Genomic DNA, 15,525 nt, shown 5'->3' on the forward strand with positions numbered 1-15,525 from the left:
TCATCATTATCGGTGGTGTCCTGGTGTATGAACTGTATACGTGCTCCACATGAATTCGCTGAACTTCAGCTTCCAGCGATTTCCCCCAGCGTTCATTTCTGCAATTTCTGCAGGTATTTTGCTTACCTCTGCAAACTCCGGCTGAGTGTGTGCCTCCATGCCTCCAGCATGAGTTGCTGTTTGAAACAAAAGGTCCCTTGCCAGTCGATTGTCCCTGACTGCGCCTGTTATTGCCCTTGAGTGCGCCATTAACAGATGTTGATGGCCCCATTACTGGCCGCATTGTCCCTTGCAATGGCGTGAATCGCCATTCAGCTTGCCATTGTCTCTGTCGAACTCCCCCTCTGGGTTCGACTACATGTTGGAGCATGCCCGACTGCCCTTGTCTGCCTGGAGAACTGTGTGCTGCTTTAACGATGTTGAATCTCTGTCCCAACCATTCCTTAACACAGTACCTCGTCTGTTCTGCTCGTGGCCATGCTCGCGTGGTTTAAATCCCATCCTCGTCGTCATTGATACGTCCTTACTATACAGTATAAATGCACACGAGGCCCATGCTTGAGAGAAGGTCAGTCTGTGACCTGTCCTTTATTTCATAGCACTCAAGTTCAGGAAGTGGGTGGAGCTTCCCCTTTTTATATCTGAAGGTCCAGGTTAGGAGTGTCTCCCATAAGTTCACCACCTAGTGGTCAGTGTTCTCACAGTGTACAACTTAGGTCAGATTATACATGGGTTACAATGCTGGTTGAATACATGACCGTTATGCTGATCAAAATTCAGAATGTTTGCTTTATGATGTGTCAGTCAATAGTCTAGAAAGCCTGAACATTGAGTCCAGTATTGACTAGGACTGAAGTGTTCTTGGGGGCTGGTACAGGATTGTGAAGGATTGAGTTTTTTTAGAAATGTCTGTGCATCATTTGAAAAAGAGATGGGTGCAGCTTGGTACTTGGAAGAGGAGAACTAAAGTTGTGGAAAGTGAGAGACTGCTACACTGAAGCAAGTAGAAGTGTAGCGGAGCGGTGAGTATGTTGGTCTGAGAGGAGTGGAAATGGAGCGCAGTGAATAGAAATAATGCAAATAACTTGAGCTTTGATCTGAGATTCATTGAGAAATGTAAGTTGGTATTTATAAATCAATTGGCCAGTGTTGGCTTTAAAGCAAAATGATGGCTTTTGAGATGTTAAAGATTCTATAAAATCTTGGTGTATGTAAAAGGTGGGTATGATCTATGAAGAGTGCACCTTGGAGCATGTTTAATAATGCACAACATTGTGGAAACTTAGCAATAGAGTTGTGAGAGTGTAGAGTTGCTGTTTGTGCTGGTGGCTATTTTGCAGGACTGGCTGAAAGATTGGAAACTTCTGGGACACGGGTGGCTATCTAATAAACACTAAAATAGCACATGCTGGAGCAGCCTTTGCAACCACATGGTCACGGACAGATACGACGGATGAGATTACTATTTTCAAAAGAGCTGCCAGAATGGTCAGATGATCTCAAGCTGACTTTCAGATGGTTTTTGTCAGACATCCCACAGGTGCAAGGTCAGGCTAGGTTAGGAAGTGTAGCAATTCTGTAAAGCACTTCTCAAAAAAAAAATTATTGGCAACTTATTTTTCCTGCTTTGAGAATTTTGTTAGTTCTCAGCTGCTACCTAATCACTTGGTCAAGATTCTGTACGCGTGTTTATACTGCTGATTTACAGCACTTCCATGCCATCTTCTGACTTCCCTTGTATGCCACACTTTTTTGTTTTCATTGTATTTTTTGATCACTTTAATTTTACTGTACATGTATAAACACCTGTGAATACCTTGTGAAAAAGGAAAAATTTAATGCAAGGTTTTTCATAGAATTGTAGAAATTACAGCACAGAAGGCTATTCGGCCCATCATATATATGCCAGCTGAAAAAGAGCTATCCAGCCTAATCCCACTTTCCAGCTCTCGGTCAGTAGCCTTGCAGGTTACTTCAAGTGCCTATCCCAGTACTTTTTAAATACGATGTTTCTGCCTCTACCACCCTTTCAGGCAGTGCGCCCTGACCCCCACCACTCTCTGGGTGAAAAGATTTCTCCTCAACTCCCCTTTCATCCTTCTACCAATTACTTTAAATCTTTTTTTTTCTTCCTTCCCCTGTGCTTTAACAAACTGATTTGCTTGGACAGACTTCCCTTCCCTCACAAAGGCATCAGCTCCATGCTAGGTACAGTTCTACAATTATCAGTCACCCTCCAGTACCTCATTCACGTGGACTATGAGAGTCAGCAGGCTATTTGAAGCTCATCACAGCCAAGTGTGTTCCCATCCAACTTGATACTTTTCAAACTTCTGCACTTCCCAGCAGAGGTTCCCAGCGAAGTGGGAGCACTTGCTTTTTTTTGTTATTTTTGTGGCGATCAGCTTATGCAGACTGGGTATTGATCCTTCCTGGTGTATACGGCTCAGCTACTTACTGTAAGCCTATGGAGTCATCAGGAAAGCTGTTGTAAAATTATAATGTAATATTTTGAACTTATGGCACTGCTCCCACCTCAAATTGAATTGGCATAATGAGCAGTGTGCATGGTTAAACAAATTGGACACTGAGATTCCCAAATACACAAGATTGTGCATATATTTTAATAATCTTGACCATTCCATTAGCCCAGTGGTGTCCTTGGAAGCTTGAGGAAATGGGCTTTCATATCTGAATTCGGGTTCTCGGAGATTGTAAATGAACGTGCAGGATTTAGACATTAAATGTGTTTTGTAGTTTTCTACATCATATAAATCATAACTTTTTTTTACTTTCAGTAAAAAGGCACAGAATTTATCACAATCTGACCATAGATTATCTTGATTTTAAAGCACTTATTCCATTTGTTTTCATGCCTTCTTGGTGGATTAGCTATTTTATTTATATAACTCCATTAATGTATGGCTGTGTATTGATTTTCTTTAGCAGTGTCTTATTTGCAAATAAGAAGACCCGGTTAAAGAAGATGATAGTACACCATCCAGATTGATGATCTTATTGAGTATTTACATCCTCACTTTGTAGAAAGTGTGGATTGTGCTATTTAGATAACATCATAACTGGAAATTGCCCAGTTTGTTCCAGGCATTGCATATTTGCATTATAACTAACTGATGACATGGGGTCTCACACAGATCTTGCCACCCCACACTTAATTTCTATTTCTGCAGTGGTGAGTTTTATAGAGCTAGGAGAAGGGAGGAAATTGAGTCACAGGAGGGACGTTGGCTCTGATGCAGCAGACAACCAGTGGTGAAATTGGAAGCACAAAATGGGCATTAGCGGATCGGCAACCTGGTTTACACATGACTGATTTTCTTTTCCATTGACTATCACCCAAGATCAATTTCAGCCTCCCCTATAACTCGAAGTTGACGTCCAAAAATGGTCCATAGTACTTGCACTGCTCTGTCCCTACTGGGGGAGACACGAGATGAATTCTTTCCAAAACATCTATTGTTTCTTGTCTCTTTTCCCCCACCCTTTTCTCTCCAACTCTTATGTAAGTACTAATTCACATGGATTCTGTTCCATAGTAATTCACACAAGTGGCCACTTTTAATGCGTTAGGCTTGATGGTGAGTATTGACAAGTTATTTGTCTATATGGGGCATTACAACTGAAACCTATCCTGTCATTGCCAGATATCCATAAACATGCTTTTTCCAACATAGGTCACTTAGATAGTGACAAGAAGCAAAAGCCCTGGAAGTGTATCCTCTCTCCATAAGCCATTGGCATTGAGGCAGATTGTATCACCACTACTCTTGCAGTGACTGCAGTAAACTAATCAACACTCTAGGGATTGAATCAGGGATTGAGTAACTTGGACACAAGCTGATTGTGTTTGTATCTCGACTGTAAGCTAATTACAATGTAGCTTCAGCTAAGACTGATTTTGGAGGGTGGAAAATTAGTTTAAGAGGTTGAATCTTTTAAATGCAGTTACTTAATCACGTTAAGTAATATGCTAATGTCAGCAAATGGATTCCGCTAGTGGTCCTCGTCGTCGTCATCATCATAGGCAGTCCCTCAGAATCGAGGAAGACTTGCTTCCATTCTAAAAAGGAGTTCTAAGGTGACTGAACAGTCCAATATGAGAACCACAGTCCCTGTCACAGGTGGGACAGACAGTCATTGAGGAAAAGGGTGGGTTTGCCGCACGTTCTTTCTGCTGCCTGCGCTTGGTTTCTGCATGCTGTTGGCGATGAGACTCGAGGTGCTCAGCACCCTCCCAGATGCACTTCCTCCACTTAGGGTGGTCTTTGGCCAAGGACTCCCAGGTGTTTGTTGGGATGTTGCACTTTATCAAGGAGGTTTTGAGGGTGTCCTTGAAACATTTCCTCTGTCCACCTTTGGCTCATTTGCAGTGAAGGAGTTCTGAGTAGAACGCTAACTTTGGGAGTCTTGCTTCAGGTATGCGAACAATGTGGCCTGCCCAGCGGAGCTGATCGAGTGTGGTCAGTGCTTCAATACTGGGGATGTTGGCCTGGTCGAGGACGCTAACGTTGCTGCGTCTGTCTTGAGATTCAACACCGCCTCCTGTGTGCCAGTGCAGCCTTCGGCTGCCTGAGGAAAAGAGTGTTTGAAGATCAGGCCCTCAAATCTGCCACCAAGCTCATGGTCTACAGGGCTGTAGTAATACCCACCCTCCTGTTATAGTAGACACCTCCGCTTGTGATCACAACAATAAATATAACACTTTGGGGAAAAAATCTAATTTACAAATACATTTAGCCATTACACTAGGCAAGTTTTAAAAAAAAATCTATTAGCTTTAGTATAATACAGGCAACTCTTGATTATCCGGGTCCCTTGGGGATTGGGCTATTCCGGGCAAACGATATTTCCGTTAGGGCAAGTTTACATTTATAAGTTAAAACTTTGTATTGATTCATTAATCAGCTACAAACAGTAGCGCGCTCGCTCGCTCTCACTCGCTCTCTCTCACTACCTCACTCACCTCACTCACACACACTCACTCTTTCTTTTACGGTAAGTGTGAGAGAGAGAATGAGCAAATACAAATGAGCACAGTGTTTAGAAGGCGATTTTTCCAAATTATTTGGAGGTGTCTTTTCACTTGTTAGCAACAGAATTTTAAATCCTGTTACAACGGTTTCCCGTTGGATCCGTATACGGATAATTGAGAGTTGCTGGTATATCTCTCAAATGTTTGGGTAAAGGGGCATTGAAGGGCCTGTGATATCCTGGAGTTGGTTAATTTGGTAACCGTAACATCCATGTTAAGTTTTCCTCTAGCAGCATTTTGTAGAGCTTTTCTTTGTCCTCGGCTGCAGCTTTAGCTATAGGTGTCTAATTGTACGTTTTTGTTGCCAAACAGACTTTTGTTGAAGAAACCGATCACCTGTGGCTGAGACACTGTAAGCGAGACTTTAAGAACCAGGACCGACAAGAGTTTGAGTCATGGCGTGAAATGTACCTACGTCTTCATGATGAACGAGAGCAGAAACTGCGAGCTATAACACAAAGCATTAGTTCAGCTCATGCCAGCAAACCAAAGGGTAAAGAGCAATTTTAGTAAATACAGCCAGTCAAATCAATTTATTTTGCGCTGTGCCAGTATAACACATGAACAAATAATGTTTTCTGGTTAAAAAAACATTTGCTGTTTCTCATGGTTCTAAATGAAAGTGTACATAATGCACAATACTGAATTATAAAAGGCTCAACTATTATAGTTTAGCAAGTTATGATCTGGAATGCACTACTTGAAAAGGTGGTGGAAGCAGATTCAATAGTAATTTTCAAAAGGGAATTGGATAAATACTTAAAAAGGAGAAATTTGTGGGGCTGTGGGGAAATAATTGGATTGCTCTTTAAAAGAGCCGAAATAGGTACAATGGGCTGAATGGCCTCCTTCTGTGCTGCAAGATTCAATTAGTTCACTTGATTTTAAAAAAAAATTCCGATTATGTTATGAAGGCGAGAAGCAGAATATTTTTCAGTTTTGCCTTAAATGACTGGCTCCTCTATCAATTCCTTGAACAACACATCTCTCAAAACCTGTAGCTGAACATTCTATATTACAGCATTGGTTTCTGCATGTTCTTTAAATGTGTGATTTGGTGCAGAATTGCTAGACTGTTCAGTGCTAACCTGTATCTTTTCAAAAATTGGATCAAGACTTGACTTGAGAGAGAAGCTGTTTGTCTTTGCTATCTGGACTGGATTTAGTGGGGGAGGAGATATGAAATGACAATAGTTTAGACATACTGGACTGGATTTTGCCTCTCTTCGCGCCCCGGAGGCGTGCTAATGGCGGAGGGGATGGTTTCCGGGCGGGCAGCCAGCTCCTAGCGCCCCGCCGCAAAATGAGTTGGCGGTTTTGCGGGGGTGCTGATTAGCACCGCTCGGGAGCGCCGAGCCAGCGTGCAACGCCCCCGGTTTCAACTGCGCATCGATTTTTGATTAATGCTGAGCCTCTAGCGCGCCTTAGTGAGACCGTCTGGGAAAACCAGGTGGTCAGAGCTGTCCCAGCGGCAGTGAGTGAAGTAAGTAATGAATAAGGTAAGTTTGATTGTTTGTTTTTTGTTTTTTTATCTTTGGAATTTATCCTAATGTGGGTGGGCAAGGTATTGGGAATTTTTTTGTGGGGTGTCTTTTTTTCCCCACGGAAGCCTCTCTTAGGGCGCTCCAAGGAACGGATCTTTAGCAACGGATTTTCAGTTGCTCAGCCAGCCCTGTGCCCTAAAAGATGCCTCTCTTGGCGTTCCGCTCCACACTTCGGGGGGCGGGGGGGCGGGGGGCCAGATGGCAAATTTGTGCTGCAGGCACAAACCATTTCCCGGCGCCAACGTTACCGCCCCGAAATGACCAGAACTAAAAATCCAGCCCACTGCTTCTTAATTTCCAGCTTGGAGAGTTTTATTCATCCAAACTGTTGAACTACATTTTAGAATCATGCCTGTTTTTGGGAAGAGCAGCTAGATTAACTTTGAGAAACATCATTTTCTCATGACTTGGGGGTAATTTTACAAATTCACCCATCAGGAGTGAGTGTCGGAAATTTGCATGCATGCACACGCACACACCCCCACCATAATCTTTTGTTTCTTAAAATTAAATGGCAGAAAATTCTGGGTTCTATTCCCGCTTTCCTGTTGCGCACACCTAATGGGCAGGACTCTGTGCTGCGAGTGTGAATTCATTAAAGTAAGCTCTGGAATGCTTCAGTGGAACTGAGAAATATGCGTCGGGTACTGAGTTGCTTGTGTTTTATCAACAGGCCGTCAGGCAAAGTTGGCCTTCCTAAACACTGAGGTAAAGCCACCCAGAGATGTACGGCGTAGGCAGGAGAGGCATGGGACTGGAATAACAATTCCAGCACCTCCAAGGTAACGTCCATAGTTTATTTAGATATAGTGTACGTGAACCTTAGTCTGCAAGTCACCATTCATTTTTAGCCTTTTGACAGGGTAAGAATGATTTTAGTGGACCTATGGATTTTTATTCTACTTTATATTATTTTGGTGGGTTTTTTTTTAAACTGGTGAAAAAAATCATTTGCTGGGAAGTTATTTCATATTGTGAAACCTCAGAGACTCTATGCTCAGTTAAGTCTGTAGACTGTGTTGGGAGCTGTTGAAGTTAGAATTTTTTAAATTTCTTAACTGTTTTTCTATAGGATAAAGATGCATAGTCAAACAGGAAGCAGTGGCAGTGGGGGAGGAAATCAGTCCTTTGATGGTCCTAGCACTAGCCATGGCTCCACATCATCAAATCTGACCCCCCCTAGTAGTGGAGGGGGAAACCATGAATCCAAGAAACCCCAAGTCAAAAGTAAGTAAAGAAAATATGTTTCTGCTGTTCCCAGATTTCGCCCCCCCCCCCCCCCTAATATTTTTTTTTGTAGCGAGTTCTGTGTTTGTTGACTGACCGATGACAGCTTAGGAATGGAATCTCGCTGCACAGTAACCACATCCAACACTCCCAATTGGATAATACAATACAATAAAAAGCTGCCGTCTGGCTCCCTCGATAGCTCAGTTGGTAGATGCATTGCATGGTCTAGCACAGCTATTCAAACCTGGAAGCACCTAGGTTTGATTCCTCGTGTGTACATTAGTTTATCTGAGCTGGAGCAGCAATGAAGCATTATAGGACAAAAATCAATCTGGGCTCCTGTTCAGTCACTGTTGGGAAAGTATACGCACGTGGATGCTGGGTAAAGATGGGGATCAGCTTTGGATATCATCTGCACCTCTCCCGTTCACTGACAAAATTTACACATGAATAAATACCACTTGGCTAAGGCATACATGTCTAGGATCTTGGATCTGTACCACAGCAAGAGCGATTACCTTCAGAAAAGCAACATTAAAAAAGTTTGAGGGAGGGGAAGAGTTCCCTTCCACTGACAATCTTTGAGTCAACAGCTCTTTAGAGCACTCCTGGTTTGCCAGCTTGAGAACTGACTGTTTCACTCCAGTGTGATGGCTTTAGTAGTGAAACATTTTTTTACTTGTAAATTAAGTCTCATCAGTTTATTCTAATAGAGATATGGATTGCCTTGGCCGTTTAGAAGGAGTTGCAAACATTCAAAGGCCAAAGTATGTTTGTGTCTGAAAAGGGGAGGGGGGGTGGAGGGGGGTGGTTGGTGGCATGATCTAAAGTGACAACAAAATGGGGATCTTCTGAACTTGCGATTTATAATGAAGGTTCATCACCAAGACCATTTTCCATACCTCGGAAGCCTATTGTCAGCAAGGGCAGACATTGATGACTTCGGTCGTCTGAGGAAGAGGGTGTTTGAAGACCAGGACCTCAAATCTGGCACCAAGCTTATGGTCTACAGGGCAGTAGTGATACCCGCCCTCCTATATGGCTCAGAGACATGGACTATATACAGCAGACACCTGGAGAAGTATCACCTGCGCTGCCTCCACATGATCCTGCAAATCCACTGGGAGGATAGACACACCAACGTGTCTGTTCTCGCTCAGGCCAACATCCCCAGCTTCGGAGCATTGACCACGCTCGATCAGCTCTGTTGGGCGGGCCACATCGTCTGCATACCCGACAAGAGACTCCCAAAGCAAGCGCTCTACTCGGAGCATCGACACAGCAAGTGGGCAGAAGAAACGCTTCAAGGATACCCTCAAAGCCTCCTTGATAAAGTGCAACATCCCCACTGGCACCTGGGAATCCCTGGCCCAAGACTGCCCAAATTGGAGAAACAACATCCGGGAGGGCGCTGAGCACCTAGAGTCTCATCGTCGAGAGTAAGCAGAAACCAAGTGTAGACAGCGGAAGGATTATGCGGCAAACCAGGCTCCCCATCCACCCTTTCCTTCAACCATTGTCTGCCCCACCTGTGATAGGCCGATGATGATGATGTTTTAAAAATCAGTTTGAAAGAACTGTGAATGAGTAACACTTTTTTTGGTTGTCCTGTTTATTTCTATTTGATGATTATTATTATGAGCTGATGATCTCTGCACGGGGTGGGGGGAGTGGCGGTCTGGAAGGAGCATCTGAGCTCTGACAATGAGGTAGTTAAAATAATGTCCTAATGTCTGTAAATATACAGTCATCAAATGTAGTTGCTTCAAGAATGTGTCTTTTCTACAGTTCCTTAACACTACTGGCACCAGTAACTTGTCCAATCTAGTTCCCTAGATCTGGCCCTTGGTGGTTACTGTTTAAGCAAAAATAACCAGAATGAACTTTCAATATCCTTTTGTTTTGGAACATAAGAATTAAGAGCAGGAGTAGACCATACGGCCCTTTGAGCCTGCTCGGCCAGACTGTTAATTCTGCTTTTAAAAAGTGATAAGATTCACTTAAGAAAAAAATCAGAAATGGGAATAATTTGCATTTACACAGTGTATTTTACATCAACATGCCAATGTGCCTGCATGATCAGTTACTTTTGGAAGTGCATTGACTGTTGACAATCTTACTGTGTGAGTGGCAGATACTAATGGTACAAGTCGGTTGTGATGTGAGGTGGAAGGCACTGACCACAGATCAGCCACTTCCTGTACAAGGAGGGCAAGTCACTCTGGGCAATGCGACTCCTAGTATTATCCCAAGGATTATATTGGCAGAAGTCTAAATGCTGGAAGCTTCCTTGCCATCTCCACCAGAGAATGGTGCTTGATCAGTGAAACCAAAAAATGGAGGCGCATGTATGGAGAAAAACCTCATGGTGTAAATAAAAGTTACCATTGTTATTTTCTACCTTTTTTTTAAAAAATTTGTTTTTCAGAAATTGCACCAATGATGGCAAAAACAATAAAATCTTTCAAGAATCGTTTTAGTCGAAGATAAAATGAGTGGGTGAAAGATGGATGGAACAGTGACATCACCAGCTCCTTGCTTAGTGATTTATCAACTGGTCCTATTCTGAGCCATTTTGTGCGCTCAAGAACACAAGGGTACAAATTGCAATACCAAGAACTTAAAGACAGTTTGTGTGCTTGAAATGATGTCTAAGGATTACATCTTATTTTTAAAAATATTTTATTATTTTACATTTTAGAAGCAGAAATGTAAGCTCTTGTCACTGGGGCACCGAGTGCTTTTTTTTCCCCTCTAAAATGTTCATGTGTAAATAACACTTGGGCTAGCCTTGTTGCACAGAATTTAATCATTCTATTTTAAAAAAATCCTTTACATTTTTAAATTCTTTGTCATCATAAAGAGAAGTTGATTTTAATGACCACGGATTTGCGGCCCAGAAAATATTAATGTTACAGTATTGGTTTTAAACGTTCGTTCCCTTTTATTCTCTCTTTTTATCTCTCTTACTCTTGTACCAATCTTTTTGTGTCTCATGCTAGTTCTGATATTTTGAAACCAGTTGTCCCATTGGGTAGAATTTATGGTTCGTAAATTACATTAACTTTGTGGAAAAGAAATGCAGTCACAGAAATAATTAGTGCCATTTTCACTTTTTTTTTGTTTTGTGGTAACATGATTTCTGCTAATAAAGTCCTGGTGCTGTAAGTAAACATGTGACATTGACATGTATGTTGGCCATTTTTTTTGAGGCTTTGTCAAGAAAGTGATTGCAGATTTGATCTTGGGTTGGGCATTTTTTTGTAGGAGCAAGACTTGAAGGGGTGTCTATGAAATGGTTAATTTAAAAGATTGACACTGTTGGTTGATAGCTGCTGAGACAAAGCTTCAGGATTTCAAAGTCATATTGCCGAATGTTTATCGTGACATTAGAACGGCTGTGCTTTTGTGGCTCTATTACGATTACTCATTCTGTGAGCATGGTTAGGTTGGCCATTTCACTAACTGCAGGATTGATATGCTTCATGTGAAAATCAGTAATGTTCATTCTGAAATTACACAATCAAAAATAGCCTCTTATTTGAGAACTAAAGCTTACTTGAGATCCTGCTGGCAAATACCTACCCATAAAATAAGCTAAATATCTCACCTGTAACACTAATTTCTGTGTTTTTCCACTTGTGGGAGAGACTCACTTGCTATAGGTCGTACACATGAAAGAACAGGTCACCCTCGGTTCATAAAATTTGCCTGGATTTGCTTTTTTTGTTGTCTAATAGTGTTGCCATGATGGTTTTGTTGACCAGTGTACATTCTTGTGCTGCACTGTGAATTCATTCAGTTCAAAGCCAATTGTAGGCCGAGATACACAGCAGAGATTATTAAGAATGTGTTGTAAACTGGGAGTTTCTGTTCATGCACCAATATGGTGCCATTTCAATGGGTGCATTATACGAGAGGAAAAAAATATGGTGGTGCTCTAGTGAGCTGCACAAAAGTAAATATGGGCACAGATATTTAAAAAAACAAAGCGAACTGGAAAAAAGTTTAAATTGAAATAAACAGATTTATTTTAAGGGGACAATAACAAATATTTAACAATGTAATAAAGAACCGTTAATGCACCATGGTATGAATGTATTTATCATACTGTATGTAGAATTTCTAGCAATCGGCTATGGATTATTATGCAATTAAATTTATAGTAATAATATCTAATGGTTAAATCTCTCCTGTGAACCTCGTCACACCCACCTGCCTAGACAGCTGCTAAAAATCAGACCCTAAGGCCTGGTCTGCTTGTGTAAACTTCACATGAAATGTAAACCGTATGTTTGTTTATTTAAAATGGATACCAAGAGTTTTTTTTTCAGGGATGGATTCAGATGGTTATTGTAAATGATTTGAGTTTGTCTCATGGATTTATGATGTCTTATAAAACTACTTGAGTAAGTTTACTGTTTTATCAATCCAGGTATTTGTTACTCTACATAATAAGGTGCCCGACTATATAACTTTATAGATAAAAGTTTCTGTCTTTAATCCTTTCTTCCCATGTACAAACATCATTTCGTGACCAGGTGAGTAGCCACTTTCTAGACTTGAAAATGCCACTCTATAACTGGCCACAAGGAAGTCCATGACACCAGCATTTTGTTGACTTGCTTCTAATTGTACTCTTCTCTGAGAAGGTGCTTCACCTCTGCCTGACATCTTCCCTCCGTTGACTTGGCTAAGATTATGAAGTTGCTATGTAGAAAGTCAGGCAGGGAGAAGGCTTTGGCATGACATGTTAGTACTTCAGTGCCCCCTCAAAGGTGAACTTTATAGCATGTTACTTATTTTGCCTCTCTCCTCAGCAACTTTAGAGGGGTAGTGCTAGGAGTTCTAAATCGAAAACTACCGGGAGGCGACAGGTTGAATGATTCTCTTTCCACAGTGGAACGGCTCATCATACCTTTTTACAAAATGTTCATCTCCATCCATTCCCACTGTGGATTTGTAACAATGGCAGAATCCATTAGCAATTTTATTATTAAGTGGAATGAAAATTTACTGCTGTCTGCTGATTTTTATAAAATGTATGATGATGCACACAGGAAATACCGGAACTCCTTACTGAACTCCCCGCCCCCGCCCAAAATAAATTCTCGTACACTTCTTTGTGTCACAAGACAGTGTAATATTTTAGCACTGCAAATCTCATTATGATATAATCCTGCTGACAAAACTTACTCTGCACTGAGGAATTGAGACATTTGGTAGCACCTCAACTCCAGGTAACATGGTGCATTTGTGAAGAAATGGTCACAACTATTACATTCTAAATATTAAATAAATAATTGGAAGAGAATTAAAGTCTGAAACCAGTTTGGTAGTTTGAATTTCTTGGCATAAACCTACAGGAAACCTCAAGTGGCTTATCAAAGTTAATCAAACTTTAAGATGGGGTTTCAGTCTTGTAATTCCATTTCATGTATCCAGTCTATTTATAATGTGTTACTGTCAAATAGTAGTCTTGTTAATTGCTTTCAAAATGTCTGTTATGTGCTTATTCTTGTCCCCTTAAAATAAAATGTTGTCTTAACAGCAAATTCTTTTGTACATTTTAGTTTCCCCTTCAAAGGAGACTGTTTTTACCAGAAAGTGACTGTAGAAATTGACCATTCAACTTCTTGCCTCATTTTGACTACTTTTCCCATCACCTGTCTTTTAGACCTCCCCAGTGCCACCTCCTATTTACTCTGGCTAAGCGGATAGATAGCCAACATCATCCTAGGTTTCTTCAACGGTCAAGTGACCTATTTATAATGTGTGCAAGACTAACCCAGAATGAGCTCTCCCCTATATTCTCTCCATAAAAATCCTGCTTCTAAACCTGAAGTAGGCAAAGTCAAGCGATGAGCAGTCTTGAATATTGAATCTGTGACCGCTTGCACTATGGTATCATCCATCAAACCGCTGCAAATAAAATCCCAAAGCAGATGGACTCACTGGGTTTGGCGGCGGGGGGAGGGCGGTGTGAAAGAGATTTCAAAATGTATTGTATGTGGCTGGTCAAGTAACTGTTCTTCCTTCTAACTGAACAGCTAGTGGCATTGGGTGTTAGATGTATCCTAAATAGAAATTTGGATCAAAAAACTTAATTTAATTTTCTTTTTAAAAGCTAGATTTCAGTTTTTTTTTTAAAAAAGGCTAGAATTATCTTAAGGTTAGAAATTATGATAGTCATGGAGAGATCTATACCAACGTCTACCCTCTCTAAAAGACAAATTCAACTTTTGAGATACAGTGATGGACTGATGAAGCAGTTGCCAGCAAGCCTTTCCTTTCTTAATTTAATAGCACATTCTGTGTGGCATTTCTTGCATGAAAGTGCACTTAAAGATATTTTAAAAGCAAAGTAAAAAGAGATCAAAATCACATTTTCACAGGCAAGTTTTAAACTCACCTGTGATAATTTAATTCTTCTGTCTTTTTGCTTTGAGCATATGTGCAGTAAAAGAGTTGAGGATTAGCCTCTGACATTGTGCAGATCAAGTGTTTTGATGCTGATAACTGAATTGTCATTTCAAACCATGCACAAAGTTTCAGTGCTGTAGTTTATTTAAAGTACTTCTTCTAGTACTATCCAAAATTTAAATATTGCAAAAGTAGACTTCAGAGACTTCACAGAACATGCCTTAGTTCACACTGCTGTTTAAATCTAAATATTGTGCAGAAATCCTCAAATGGTTGTTATTTAATTGAAGTTGTATTTGACAATATATTGGGAATTATTTTTTAATGCAATGAAAATTAATTTTAAATAGATGTTCCCAAACGGGGATAATGAGGTGAATCTGGTAAACTGGACACTCCCCTACTATGGTCTTGCTAATACTGAACTAAATAACATTGGGAACACATGGGACATTCAAACAAAATTAATGAGTTCTCAACCAAAACTGTTTCAGTGCAGATTGTCGGGAACAGTCTTTTCAGGACAGCACTAGGGTGGAACCTATCTGTGTTCATTCCTGATTACTGCTAGGAGATTCTAGTATTGATTACTGCTAGGAGATTCTAGTGAACTTGTAAGTACACTACAGAATTCTGGTGATACAAATTGAATACTGCAGCGCTACTACTACTACTATTACAACAAATTACTTCCATTAGTCTCAAACTTTTTTGTTAACCCATTTCCTCCTGCCCCATCCACCCCCCCTCAATTTTAGGATCAGTGCTATTACAACTCATGGTTCTGATCTAGAAACTGGTGTAAGGTTAAAACTCCATTTGTCCCAAAGTCCATAGATGTACTTAAATTGTGGCACCAAATGAGCCCTAATACAGTTGTTACAAAGCAGCACAGCTTAATAATTGCTATTTTTCTCTCTTTTTGAACCCTTCAATTTTGCTGTATATTCCTGTCCTCTTTAATCTTGTCACCCACTGCCCAAAAGTGAGAATGAGGTGTGTGCTACTGTTGCTCAACAGCTGACTACCAGCGCGCGCGCGCCTCGGGTATCATGCTCTCCCAGTATAATGGATAGCCACCAGCTTGCACCACCCTCTTTTCCCCCCTCTCAGTGCCATCGCCAACATTAGGAATTTACCACTTTGAGAACTGCAGGGGTGATTTCGCATTCTACCACTTCAAGACACGGTGTGTTGTGAAGCCCATGTGAGTTGTGGTACTTGATAATGTTCTAAAGAGTTGATGCAACCAGTTTTCACATTGATGGAATTGGC

General features: G+C 41.0%; 2 protein-coding genes across 3 annotated transcripts in view; both read left to right on the plus strand.

Moving 5' to 3' along the window:
• eloa (elongin A) overlaps nt 1-10,339 on the plus strand; it is a 78,170-nt gene extending 67,831 nt beyond the window's left edge. The window contains exons 8-11 of one of the 2 annotated variants that reach the window (XM_070899146.1): nt 5,366-5,546; nt 7,271-7,379; nt 7,670-7,824; nt 10,256-10,339. In XM_070899146.1, the coding sequence (XP_070755247.1) occupies nt 5,366-5,546; nt 7,271-7,379; nt 7,670-7,824; nt 10,256-10,317 (507 nt within the window). In that variant the 3' untranslated portion in view covers nt 10,318-10,339. The remainder of the gene's footprint in view (nt 1-5,365; nt 5,547-7,270; nt 7,380-7,669; nt 7,825-10,255) is intronic. The other variant, XM_070899147.1, reaches the window with a different exon arrangement.
• Nucleotides 10,340-10,350: 11 nt separating this feature from the next.
• The window catches only part of LOC139279867 (UDP-glucose 4-epimerase-like), a 40,744-nt gene continuing 35,569 nt past the window's right edge, over nt 10,351-15,525 (plus strand). Inside the window, exon 1 of the mRNA XM_070899151.1 lies at nt 10,351-10,424. The gene's annotated coding sequence lies outside the window, so the exon portion shown is untranslated. The remainder of the gene's footprint in view (nt 10,425-15,525) is intronic.

The sequence above is a fragment of the Pristiophorus japonicus genome, chromosome 14 (genome assembly GCF_044704955.1).
Source record: "Pristiophorus japonicus isolate sPriJap1 chromosome 14, sPriJap1.hap1, whole genome shotgun sequence".
Classification (NCBI taxonomy): domain Eukaryota; kingdom Metazoa; phylum Chordata; class Chondrichthyes; family Pristiophoridae; genus Pristiophorus; species Pristiophorus japonicus.